The following is a 13506-nucleotide window of genomic DNA, read 5'->3' as shown; positions in this document are numbered from 1 at the left end:
AAACGTTTGCCTTTCAGTCTACAGCCACTGTAGCAGCTCTATGAGGATGTACAGCACTAACATCTGCATGATAACAATATCTCCATGAAAATACGTACATGCTGATGTTTCCCATGATCAATATATTGCTAATAACGTTTGTTAATTAGCAGCACAATTGAAGCTGATGGGAAGTTTATTAGCTTTGCAGGTATTTGGTCATAAATTAAAGTTGTGGACAAAGATGATGGCGCTTGAGTAAAAGTGAAAGTGTTGCCAAGGTTTTTTTCATATAATAATCAGTTTTTCATGTTCATCCAGTAGTTGTTGACACATTTCACTTTCTGATCCAAAAATGTCAACCTGCAAATGGTGCCTGTGGAAAAATCACATTAATTATTGGGAATCATCTTTTGAGGCACCATGGGAACCAAATTTCATGGCAATCTATCCTTTATGTGAAGAGAAACAATTTCACTAAAATAACCTCAAGGGGGTGCTAAAGGAGAAATCAGGGTGCCAGTAGTCAGTTGACCGGGGGCCATGAATGTCAATACACACTTTTATGGCAATTTGTCAATAGTTTCTGAAATATTTAACTTTGGACCAAAGTGGAGAGCCGTACTGCTAGTTTGGCTAAAAACAATAATCTGCTTACTTTTTTGGGAAAAAAATGTTGAGAAATTCTGAGGGTATTGAGGATTTAAATCAATCAATATAGGTCAAACCCCCATGTGTAGTACTGTATATGAAGATTTCCAACTTCCCCACCTGGTAGTCCAAACAAAGCACAGAGACAGTATTTCACGCCTCAAACCACCACACCCCAATTGTACCGAGGGGCTTAGAAATGGTCTGGCAGATATGGCCATTGTCTAGAATTTCAACCAACAAAACAATACATTAAACACTTAATGTTTATCACAATATTTTTAAAAATGCTATAATCACATAGAAAGTCCACACCGTAGCTTTAAAAACAAAGGAGAAAAGAAACGTGCAGTTCATCAGTCATGCATTGCTCTTTAACCTCAGTTTGGGAACATGCAACATCAAATGTATCTGATGCAATACTGATACGAGGAAAAAGCAAGCAAACATTCACAGCTCGTACCTCTGTGACTATAAATGAATAAATAAATACAAGCCTTCAAGAGGACATCCACCCCAAAATGGAATGATTTGATCAAATTGGACAACACATTTGAAACTTAGTCTAATGAATTTAACTGAATTACCAATTCTAATTAAATAGGTCAAATAGAAGGTCTATGCACCTTCAGAGATGGTCTCTAATAATATGATGACATCACCAATTCAATCATGACCATCCATCTTGTCCATATAATAGTTTAATAGTCTAAAATACTGAGAATGTCAGTATAACGTACATTCGTATTTAGGGGGGATTTTCCTAAGTTCTTATATAATGACTCAGTACACACACAGTTTACCTGTGAAACTTTGTACTCTGTCATGAAATCAACACTGTATCACTTTGCCAAGGGCCTTGGTCATCCTATCTCACAGAGTTGGTGATTGAATGTTATCGTCTAGCCCTGTCTGGGCTAGATTCACCAATAAACATCATGCTGTGAACAGGTGGCCTTGGTGCCAGTTTGAGCAGGTAGTGTTTTATTTCTTATCAGCTGTGGAGACTGAGTTGTGTACAATGTTTTCATCCAACATCAATATTTCATCAAAGAAATGTAGTGTCAACATCAAAAAAAGACTGTTGATGGCTGATTCTGATCTTTGTGGACTAAAGCTGCTGATAGGGTTAGGGTTATTTAAATAGGTATTCTGTAAGTATAGCAAGAAGAATAAAATATTTAGATCATGGTAGACTAAAATCCTACTCTGGATCTTTGCATGGTGACTGTGATAATAATATATATTAGCATATAGTATACATGTCTATGTGGAATAGACATGGAACATGTGTAGCTTTGAGCTAAACTATTAAATTTGGCTGGACCTCAAGAAGTAGAACACAACGTGAGGTTATCTATGAAAACTTCATGTACTTCAATTTCAGACTGCAATAGCTTGATAAAGTGCCAGGTTCAATATCATTCATGATCAGACTCACAGTGTTAAGAGGAGTTCAATACCCTACTTTAACCGACCCTACTCTAAAGTACATCTAGAAATTATTTTGAAACTACTAAAAACACTAGGTTGCTTCAACTGTAAATCTCAATTCAGTTGCTGGCTATGAAAAATGTAAGCTTACTCACTCCACAGATATCAATTTGCCCAATTATAAAATACCTTTGAAAAGTCTTACTATAAAAGTGTGAATTAGAATTAAATAGACAGTAACATGACAACTTCCAGGTGAAATCCAGTACTTACAGCTGTCAAATCAATACATTTCCTACACTTATTGTGTGACCAGCATACTGTTGGATGTATCATTCAAGGGCACACCTAATCAGTGCTCAGGGCAAAAGCCATTAAGCAGTGTCCTCATTTTACCTCCACCACAGAAGCCGGACCTATCTACTATTCCCTCCAATAGCACTCTGTAAACACACATATGCAAACAGAGGGGGTACTGTTGACCTCAGCGATGACCCTTGGTGATTTGTCACTCACGTCTAAACCTTTTCTTTTTCTTCTTTGTCATGTCATGCCACTGGACAGCCACGACATACAGAACTGACTTTCAGAGCTCATTGGATGATTCAGGAGACATATCTGGCCAAAGAGGAGCAGCTGTGACTCAGAGTAGGCGGTCCATTAGGTAAAGATCTATATCTGCCTAACATCAGCTTACAAGGTGACAGGCAAGTGGACACAGACTACACTACTTTCTACACTGAATCCCTTAATGAACACAACTAAGAGTCTATGGCCACCAAAGTTAAACTGAGGCTGATGGGAATACCATCGTCTTGCAATTATTTGGTCATAAACAAAAGTTTTGGAGGAATTAAAAATTTGACTTGATAATGGCAGTAGATGAAAATCTGTACCAGATATGGCAATCCATCCAACAGTTGCAAAAACATTTCACTCACAAATGTCTCATGTTGGTGGCAGAGGTAAAGTCAGGGGATCACCAAAGTCATTGGGATAAAACATTAGGGAACCATGAATATACAAAATGTTCAGCCAATCCAGCTTGTGAATGTCATTGTTATTGTGAAAAATATTTCACTGAACAACTTAACCTGCTGGTGGTGTTAGAGGAAAGATCGGGGATCACCATTAGGATTCATCCTCTGGGGACCATGGATATCTGTACCAAATTGCATGGCAATACATCAAACATTTGTTGAGATCTTTAAATCTGGACCTAAGTGGTGGACAACTGACAGACTGACAAAAAGAAACATGTAAAGACAGTTTTATTCTGATTTGTCAGTGGTTCTCAAATGTATACTGACAAACCATTTTCAATGGTTACAAAACACTCAAACAATCAAGAGACAACTGCTACAGTAAATGCTATGATAATAGGTGGTTTTCAAGTCAGAAAGGTTATGTTACATTGTAATGTGTATTAACCTAATTGTAAAACTCTAGTTTTCTTTTCCAATTACAATTCAACAGATAATGTAACAGCTTTAATAATGTATGAAGCACAATATAAACAATTAAATCATCCCCTTCTTCTTCTTCAACAGTGCAATCATCAGGTTTCACGTCATTTTAAATATGAGTTATTAAATAACAGTGTTAAACATTTCAGAGGTTCTTAGTAGCTACATTGATAGATCCTTTGAGGGGGGAGCACTTGAGGTATCAGCTGAAAATCTAAAAATCCCATGTTTAATATATTCCTCTGTAAACGGACAGTGGTAATATGTTACAAAACTTGTCTGTTTACACATCCAGCAGAGACAGAGTCAAACATTCATTATTCTTTTAGTTCTGTTTTGGTCTTCACTAACTTAAAAGTTAGCTGAATTGTTCTGTATATTTGTATGTTCTCATATATGATTCAGGTTCACAGCTGAAGTCTTTTCTTTTTAATTCTAGGTTTGTAGTCAGGATCGGTATCCTCACTGTCACTACTTGAAGAATAACTGGAGTAAAGAGTGTTGAGATCAAAAGAGGAATCTGCATGCTCTTCCTCCTCCCTGCTCCCTTCCTCATTGTTGTCACTATTTCCACCTTGTTCCACAGACTGTACATGTCTGATTGAAGATCTCCCCTCGGTCATTTGATGACACTCCTCCATGCTCAGTCTGGTAAGATTCACAAAGGGCTGTAGCAACTTAGATTGCAGCAGCACAACCTGACTCTGCAGAGATAACCTCAGCTGGGCTCTGCAGACTCTACTGATCTCAGACCTGACTGCCAGACAATCAGAGTTGGAGGTACAGGAAACGACAGTAGTGCATGGTAATGTCTTTGGCTGAAGAGGACTGGTGCTGTGTTTCTGAGGATGAGGTTTGATGGATTTCTGAGGGAAAATTTCTTGAGTTGAGTTTGTAGATATAGGGATTTGGTTATCAGTACAGATTGAGGATATAGTCCCTGATTGAGCAGCAGAGGTAGAAGCAGGGTGTGTCAAGGGCAGACAACTCATCTGAAAGGTAGATGGGGCCATTCTGAACTGCTCAGTTAAAAGGTTTTGACTAAATCTGTCCAGAGCCTGTGAATGCCCTCTTGCAGCACAAGCCCGTCTGTACTTTCTTGAAAGTCTGGAGAAAGACTGCCGAGTTGGTGGTTGATAGCTGGTAGAGGGAGATGCATCCTGAGATACAGGAGATGTTTGCAATTTGTGTCTTGTGTTTGAGGGATTTGCTGGAGACACCGTTTCCGGTTGGTTAAATGTAGACTCTTTGTTCACTGAGGTAAAGACGTGTGAAGAGGTTAGTACCTGATGACTAGAAGAGGAAGTTGTCTGTTCCTTACTAGACATGGTGAAGTTATTTAGAGATGCTTTATATGGTTTAAAGGTAAGGTAATTCCCTCTGACAGAAGCGATGTCTATCAGTCGGACAACCGGTGACAGCATAGGAGGTAGCAGAGTGTCTTTGGATGAAGAGGGCTGAGGTAGGGGTACCATTTGAGGGCTACTGTTGGCTGATGCAGGGGGTCCAGAACTCAGCTTACTTTCAGGGCTTCCTTGTCCAGATGCCTGGGCTGCTGTCAGAACATGAGTGGAGGTCTGTGAAGGTGGACGTTCTTGGTTAGGAGGACATGGGATGAGGTCAGAAGGGGTGAGGTCCTGTGATGAGGAGGTAGATGAGGAAGACTGGAACAGTGGTGGGGATGAAGAAACATTAGCCTGAAGCAGCAGCTCTTCTGAGCACTCATCAGGACACTCTCGCAGGATGCTATTTACCCATCGCTGATGTTTGGAGCAGAACTGAGGGGAGGAGGCCACTTCCTGAGAACATCCACTGCTGCTCTGACTTATTTCCTCCTTTTCCTTTTGACCACTTTCTTCTTCTCCCCCTTTGCCCCTCTCCTCTGAAGTGTTTCCTTCTTCTCTCTCCAGCACATTTTTCACTCCTCCGTCACTGCTATTACCTGCTCTCAGTGCATCCAGGTAAGATTCATCCTCCTCCAGCAAAAAAATGTAGCTTTGAGACAAATCTTGTGCAGCCTCCTTTCCTCTAATAACCTGCGACCCAAGAAGAGCTTTTGAGGAGCTGGTATACAGAACAGAGTTTGGGAGTTGAAAGCTTTCCAATTCTGCTCCATGTTCTGATTTCTGAGAAGCACTGATTGCACGACAGGAAGCAACATCTAAAAGGAATTCAGAGGCAATGCACAATTATCATGAGAATAAAATCACATTACTGGTTAAATGTGAAGGCACACGCATGTCCTCTCCATCTCCACCTCTACTAACTTGCCAAATTAATATTCTCATTCATTTCATCAATTAATTGCAATGACATTTATGTAATGTTGTGCATGTCTGAAAGTGGCTTATCTAGGCCTCATCTATCTATTTAATATATCTTTTAAATCATAGGTGTCACACTCATTCCACAAAGGGCCATGTGGCTGCAGTTTTTCATTCCAACCAAGCAGGAGCACACCAGGCTCGACTCATTTAATCAGCTGAACTCACTCTTCAGTCAGCTGATTGGTGTGCATGTGTGCTCCTGCTTGGTTGGAATGAAAACCTACAGCCACATGGCCCTTTGTGGAATGAGTTTGACATGCCTGTTTTAAATGCTGTTTAAATATCTTTTTTTAATAATGTCATGTGTTTCTTTTACATCTTGTCTTAATGCCTTTCGTGTTTTATGTAAAGCACTTGTTCTTGAGAAGTACTGTACATTCATTTTTTCTTCAGTGTTAAATTGTACACAGAAATATCACCAGTGGAAAAATACAAATGGCACAATTGCAAGTTACAGCAAAGCTGTGTCAACCTGTTCCTCCCCCTGTATGTCGTATAGTTGACATTTGTGTGCATTATTTGTGTTACAAAGTGATTCTTACCACAGTGCAGCAGTTTTTGTAGGGTTGTTGCTATGGTGGTGGCGTCAGAAGTAATAACTTCTAACAGCAGCTTCTCCTCCTCAGTCACAGGACTTTCTTTCTTCAGTATCTGGTTCACACATTCATACATGGCAAACACTCAATTAGTCAAAAAATGCTATTATGATATTAGACACAAATCAAGTCATTTTTGCAGCCTTTAATAAATTCTTATACACTGTCTTGAAGGGTACCCAGTTGGGGTTTTGGCCACTAGTGGTGCTATGGAGCAATTTTTTGTTGAGTGGGCATCAAGGATACACACTATGCATTTTCGGCTAAAAACATAATTCTGTATTTTCTCTGTAATTCTCTGAAATAACAGAAAGGCATCAAAACAGCTACATTTTTTTGTAGTCCAAAATCTTGCATTGTACATGTGTTTGTTAGTCACACCATCAAAGTATATAGACCTCTTTTTTTTAAATACTGCAAACATGGACCAACACAAAGACTCACCTTATCAATGTAGGTATCTTTTGGTAAGACAGTTTCCAGCTCTTGTAGATAGTGCAGCAACCTGTCTTCTACTTTCTGGGCATAATGTTCACCATACTGCTCCTCCATCTGGTTCTGAAAGACAGGCAGCAATTAACAAGTTGTACAGAAACACAATTAGACTTTCTATAATTCCTTTGATCACGAAACGTTGCAACTCAATAAAACTAAATCAATGAGCAAGACAGTGTCCCGGAGCATTTTTTCATTTTTGGTTGCACATTCATGTACCTGTCACTACTCAGGTGTGCAGAGACTTGTTTATGTTTATCATTTCTTTGATCTCATACAATTTTGAGTAATTAGAAATAGGATTTTGGCTGTAATTATACACTCCAAAGGCCAGAAAGCAAAGTCTGAATGTGCAATGTCATTAAAAAACATAACGTGGGCTGCACAGTGTTTTTGTGCAAAATAAAACAACATGTTCACAGTGTTGTTCTCCATTTGTGTATTTACTGTTTGACCTGTGAACAGTTCCAGAGGTTTCTTGGAAACTGCTTTTTCCCTCGTGGTCAACAAGAGTTCATTTGATGCACAAAAACAAAATAACAATGCAAAGCATGTCTTACTCCTCATTACATCAGTTTTGTTTTTTTTGATGACGTTCTGAGGACATGGACAGTTCCACATTTGTGTGGGGGACAGAAGGATTTGTTTTAAAACATTGATCTGTAGTGCACCCTGCTGGATAGAAAAGGAATTGCAGTATGGGGCTGATTTAACAGAATAAATGAATATAAATAATATATTATAATTGTCTTATAATGATAGGACACACTTATCTATACAGCTGTGTCATCTATAATTGTATTACATGTGTGTCACTGCAAAGTCTAGTTAAGAGTGAATGCTTTTTCAAATTTACGGTTCTTCCTCTAAGGTGCCATATATCACCAAGTACCAAGAAGAAATGTCAACATTCTGAATAACAGAAAAAATTGTACCTTTTATATATATGTATATATACTGTGATGAACTGTGATGAACTGTGATGAAGTAAACTAACCTTGATATAATCTTCAAGTCTGTCTTTGTCCATAGCGAGTGTTTGTGCCAGAGTCTTAAAGTCCAGATGGTTCTTTCGCATGAGGAACATTTCATGTTGGCTCTGTTGAACAGGAAAAAGGACACAAAACAAAGGATAATGGATGAATCTGTTAATGCTGGCAAAATGTTAATGTAGGCAATAGTTTGGCATGGCAAGGTGTTACCATATTTAACTGGACACATATTTTTGGTATATGTCGCCAATAAAAATACAGTTCATTTAAATCCATTGAAATGAATCGATGATATGTAGCATTTCAATAATTAATCAGACATTCAAAATGATACATAAAGACATAAAAATATCTGATTATAAGTCACTGCTTTAAAAAACCCTCTTGATTGCAGGGACTTTAATAAATTGAATGTGTGAGCAAACAGTTACACATCTAGCAAACGCTGAACAGCCTTAGCATTTAGCATTTGGCAAAAGTCTTAGCACAAGTTTCTGGCTACCTCATCAATGAAAAGTGCATTTATACTTTAATTAAGGGGTTAAGAGGTTACTCAGAGGTTACACAGTAGTTGACATCCCATGGTGGGGCCACAGAGATACCACATTTGAACTGCAAAGACTGTGATTGGCTACTTGTGTTTCCTATTACAAGTGTGTTTTTTCATACTTGTGAATATCATAAAGTGAAATAAAGAATATAAACACAGTGGGGAATCTGTAGTGGGACTTTCATTAACCCCTTGTGTTGGCAAAAAATCAGTCTGAAGTGCAATATTTATGCTCTTTGCGGCTCTATTGTGGTCCATAGTAACTCGAGAGCTAACTTTGGGTGGGGAAAGATAAGGGAGAGTAGAACAAAAAGTTTCATGTCATAAAACCAAAATACTGAAATATTCTAAAAAGCTCCTTTGTGGGTTTGTCACCCAGTTGGATACCTTAGTCCCACTGATTGAGATTTTTTGTTTTGTTTTTTACATTGTTATTATAAAAATATTGATTAGTGCAGCTTTAAGTAAAACTGACGCCACTGATTATAACTTATTTAAATGTAAAATAAATAAATAATAGATAAATACGCAGGACAAAGTTAGATACTTACACATTGATCTTGGTACTGAGGTAGTTTACTTGGGAAGAACTGAATGATTTTATGGACGGTATCAATCATGCCTCTACCCTCCTTAAGCATCCACATTATGACCTGAAGGGGGGGACAATTACCAAGAGAGAAGGAAATTCAATTATGATGCAAGTGAACATTTTAAAAAAATAAAGCCATGGAACAACTGCAACAAATACATTTCCAAGAAAGATTTTACATGCTTATTATGAATGAATGCTACCACGACTCATTTCCATACCATAGTCTTGAGGCCAAATGTGATCTTCATGTGTTTGATGGCTGCCACGAGTCTAGGCAGAAGTCTGTAAGTGGCCTCAAGAAAGCCCATCACCTTCTCAAAGTGTTCCACATCCCTGTTTTTCATGATGGAGTAGACCTGTGCAGACACAACACGCAGTCTCCCCGAATCTTCGAGGCTCAGAGGCTGTGAGTCCAGCTCTGGCCAGTGGGAAGCATCCACAACTGTGAAGACACAACGTGAGGAAGGATTTTAATTTCATTGTATCCATCAATTTGCAGTGAAAGTTACTCCAATTCAGCTAAAATGTGTCCGTATATACTCCAGCCATGCAGACTGGGGATTTATCATGTATTGTAACTACATGCTCCAGAAACATGTAAGGATGAAGAGAGTAAACTCACTAACAAAATAATGTTGCCAGGAATCAATTATGCAACAATCAGAAAATTTAGTATCAGAAAAAAAAATCATTTAACAAAAATAAATTAGTGATACAACTACTGATTATCAATTAATCTTTCTGGAGATACTCATTAGACTAATGTTACTAAAATGTTACTATATTATCGTATTGTTACTACTGTACATTTCATATTTGCTCCTCTTTTACATTTGCCCTAATTTAAATACTTGCACATCTACTGGGGACACTAAACAGCATTTCATTGCACATTTGTATACAACTGATTATGTGGCAACAAGTAAAACTGAATCATCAAAACTGTTGTCAATTCATTTGAGGTTTGTTGTTAGCAATAAAATCAATTGATTAATTATTTGAATGGATGCACACGAATCTGTCTTTTGTTTACTCGGATAACTTGGAATTAATCTAAACACTGCATCACTCTGTAATCTTTTGATAATGCAAGAAAACGAGTAGAAATACATATTTAAAATGAGCTGTGCGATCTGCAAACATCTAAATGAGGCAAACCGACGAAATAACTGTAAGTGTACTACACAGTCATCATAACTCTGGGTTATACTATGGAAATAAAATAAGTGAAAACGTTTCCCAACCTTCTTGCATATCCATCATCTTGTGAGCCCAGAGGTGCTCTATGATCCACAGCGGCAGCCTCTGGGAGCTGTGAGACATGTTGATGTGAGGAGGCAGATCATCAGCTGATGATGTGAGGAAGCAGAGGCCACCACTGCACTTTTTCACAACCGCCCGGCTAGACATGTACCGGCAAGTTGAGGATGTGTGAAGTGTTCAACATCCCGGCTCTTGGTAGAGTTTCGGTTTCAAAACGTTGTAAAGCTCTGCCGCGTCAACTCATCTGTCGCTATCAAAATAAAAGTTTTTAATCAGCACGGCTGTAACTTAACCATGCGACTAACGCTTGTAGACTTTTATTGCGAAGCTCACATTGTTGACCTGGAAACACTTTCCGGCGCTCTAACAGTCTCCTCTTGTCCTCCTATTACCACCTTCTGTCCTCAATATGTGGTCCTTTTCTGAAGCGTACACCTTACTGTGAGGTAACGGAGCTGTGCGACACCTTTAAATATATAATTACAATACGTAGTTAGAAGCATTAGCGGCATATATATATCTATTAACATGTTAACGGCCTAGCTTTGTAGCATATGTGATAGCAGCTGGAAGGGCGCGCATGTTTCGTTGTACCTGGCGACCCTGCAGGCGGTGTTTGGAAACGCTGCTAAGCTAAGATTTATGAATGGAGCAAACGCTTCGTCAAACTAGCTTCACACTGTTACTATCTTACCTTACAAAGGTGTGTGTGTGTGATAATCATAACTACAAAGTTCTTCTGACGTCTCCGTTTGAAGTGTTTTGACTTTGGTGCCGCCCAGTGGTAGTAATATACACTGATACTGGACTGGATATGTGCGGTGTTTTGTTTTTTTAAAGGTGCAGTGTGTAGAATTCAGTGCCAACGGACTCGGTATAAATGGAATATAATATTCACAAGTATGTTTCAATTAGTGTACAATCACCTGACAATAGGTCCTCTCCCACAGAGCCTGCCATGTTTCTACAGTAGCTTGTAGTAAATTCACCGATAACTATGGTTAAGTACATAACTCTACATATATAAGAGCCCTAACCTCAACCCCACCCAGAACTTTTGTTATGAACTTCAATGCAGATGGCTAGCCCTTATGACCCAAAATCAATTTCTGAACCCCAAAATCTCATGGAGAGCTTCCCAGCAAAGCGGACGTGTTTGGAGCATGTTAATGGTCATGGAATGGTTTAACAATTATTTGGGTGTAATGATTGTGTGTCTACTACTTTTGGCCATATAACGTGTCAGGTTTCGGGGCCAAATTTGACCTGAAAGTCTCATTGTGATTAAAGCAGCAAATGTAGGTTTCAGAATGTGGTGTTGGGTTTTATACATTAACTCATTCTCTTGTGTGATGTCCCTGCAGCATCGTGCATCATCTCCCTGACCTTCGACACATCGTCCCAGCTGCAGCTCCACCATGAACAGAACATCATGTGTGTCACTGCTTCATCTCTCCAGGGTGGGATACAGACTTTGTGCATCCAAAGCCCCTTCCATCCAGCTTCCCCGCACCTCAACATACCCCCCTGTACCTGGCACACACTCTTACTCCACCAACGTCAAGATGCGCTCCTATCTTCAGTACATGAAACGCAAGATCATATCTTCCGGTCCCCCGTACAGTCATGTGTGCCAGGTAGGAGACCCAGTGCTGCGGTCCCATGCGGCCGCTGTTGACCCTTCCACTATAACAGGCACTGAGATCCAGCAGGTCATCAACACTTTGGTGACAGTGATGCGGAAACTTGAGTGCGTGGGACTGAGCGCGCCTCAGATAGGAGTGCCACTCCGCATACTGGCCCTAGAATATCCTCAGAAAATGTTGGAGGAGAGTTCGCCTGTGTCGAGGGAGGCCCGCGGTCTCTCCACCCAGCCCCTGAGGGTCTTTGTAAACCCACAGCTGAGGGTACTGGACGGACAGACGCTGGTGTTTCAGGAGGCTTGTGAGAGCATCTCAGGTTTCTCTGCCACAGTTCCTCGTTACCGTTCTGTGGAAGTGTCTGGTACGCACCTTTATAACTTTATCCTGTGTTGTGCCTTTCAGATGATTTGCCAAATCTTAGTTGTTTAGACTGCTATAAAATACTTTAAAAAAACCAAATGATCTTATTATTCACACAAAACAAGAAAAGTTTCCAAATGAGATACATTTGCTCTCTATTTAGAAACACTGAACTGTGGAGGAGTCAGTGTGCATTGAGTAGACACATTCGAGGACAATCCCCCGTTAATTTCTGTGTATTTTTACGCCCCTCTGCTTGTTCTTCCTGTAGGTCTGAACGAGAAGGGAGAAGCAGTGGCTTGGAAGGCCAGCGGTTGGCCAGCTCGCATCCTCCAGCACGAGATGGACCACCTGGATGGGGTCCTCTACATCGACCGCATGGACAGCAAGACTTTCATCAACATCAACTGGCAGGCACACAATGAGTAGACGGTCCCCACAGATCCTCAGGACAAACCACAGATATTTATATGAGGACCGGCACTTTATCAATAAAACTTCTACATTAGCTGTTGGGAGCATGCAGTGTCTGCTGAATCTTTTATGGGACAAATGGTCTGGCTCGCAGAAAGGTGGGCTTGTTTTGGTGAATGGTTTCATGGGACATAAACTGCCAGAAGCTGAAGGGCTGGAAAAAAACAAACCAATTACCTCTTATCACATTAAAAGTGTAAGCCGGGAGTTTCTGTGGACCTCGGCCTGTGTTTGATGTTTAAAGAGACTGAGTGTTCATGATCAAATCAGTGAAATGTAAAGGCCCTTGTCTGCTACAATCACAATAAAAAATACCAATATGGAACTACTTGATAAAGATTATTACCCATTATTTTCTTTAAGTACAAGTGCTTTACAAGATTTACAAGAACTTCACTGACACTGATTAAAAACTGGTCGTTCTGGCAGTTTTACTTGAGAATTTGAAAATGGTTGAATCTACATCAAGAGTGTCAAATCTATGCCCACGGGCTCCAACCTGGTCCACTAGTAACTTTGCAAAGTATGAACATAACAGAAAATGTCCAATTGCTCAATGAAATGCACCGCTATTCTAATTCATAGTCAAGAACATCCAACTTGGGATAACTGACCTGCAATGTAATTCAGATTTGCCTTGGTGGGCATGGACACATTTGATCAGTAGCTCTTACCAGGGTA

The 13506-nt window shown here is 39.7% G+C and overlaps 2 protein-coding genes across 2 annotated transcripts; one reads left to right on the top strand and one right to left on the bottom strand.

The window, feature by feature from the left end:
- Positions 1 to 3723: 3723 nt before the first annotated feature.
- LOC128358374 (uncharacterized) lies at positions 3724 to 8006 on the bottom strand. Its single transcript, XM_053318625.1, has 4 exons — positions 7946 to 8006; positions 6898 to 7011; positions 6400 to 6508; positions 3724 to 5691 (listed from the first exon to the last, which is right to left on the bottom strand). The coding sequence occupies exons 1-4, from the start codon at positions 7976 to 7978 to the stop codon at positions 3938 to 3940; spliced, it is 2010 nt and encodes a 669-aa protein (XP_053174600.1). The 5' UTR covers positions 7979 to 8006; the 3' UTR covers positions 3724 to 3937.
- Positions 8007 to 11731: 3725 nt separating this feature from the next.
- On the top strand, positions 11732 to 13144 carry pdf (peptide deformylase, mitochondrial). The gene is made up of 2 exons (XM_053318635.1): positions 11732 to 12352; positions 12623 to 13144. The coding sequence occupies exons 1-2, from the start codon at positions 11767 to 11769 to the stop codon at positions 12778 to 12780; spliced, it is 744 nt and encodes a 247-aa protein (XP_053174610.1). The 5' UTR covers positions 11732 to 11766; the 3' UTR covers positions 12781 to 13144.
- Positions 13145 to 13506: the final 362 nt, after the last annotated feature.

Source organism: Scomber japonicus, chromosome 5 (genome assembly GCF_027409825.1).
Source record: "Scomber japonicus isolate fScoJap1 chromosome 5, fScoJap1.pri, whole genome shotgun sequence".
In the NCBI taxonomy this organism is placed as follows: domain Eukaryota; kingdom Metazoa; phylum Chordata; class Actinopteri; order Scombriformes; family Scombridae; genus Scomber; species Scomber japonicus.
Note: the sequence above shows the minus strand (reverse complement) of the source record. Positions and strands in the feature narration are given on the sequence as shown.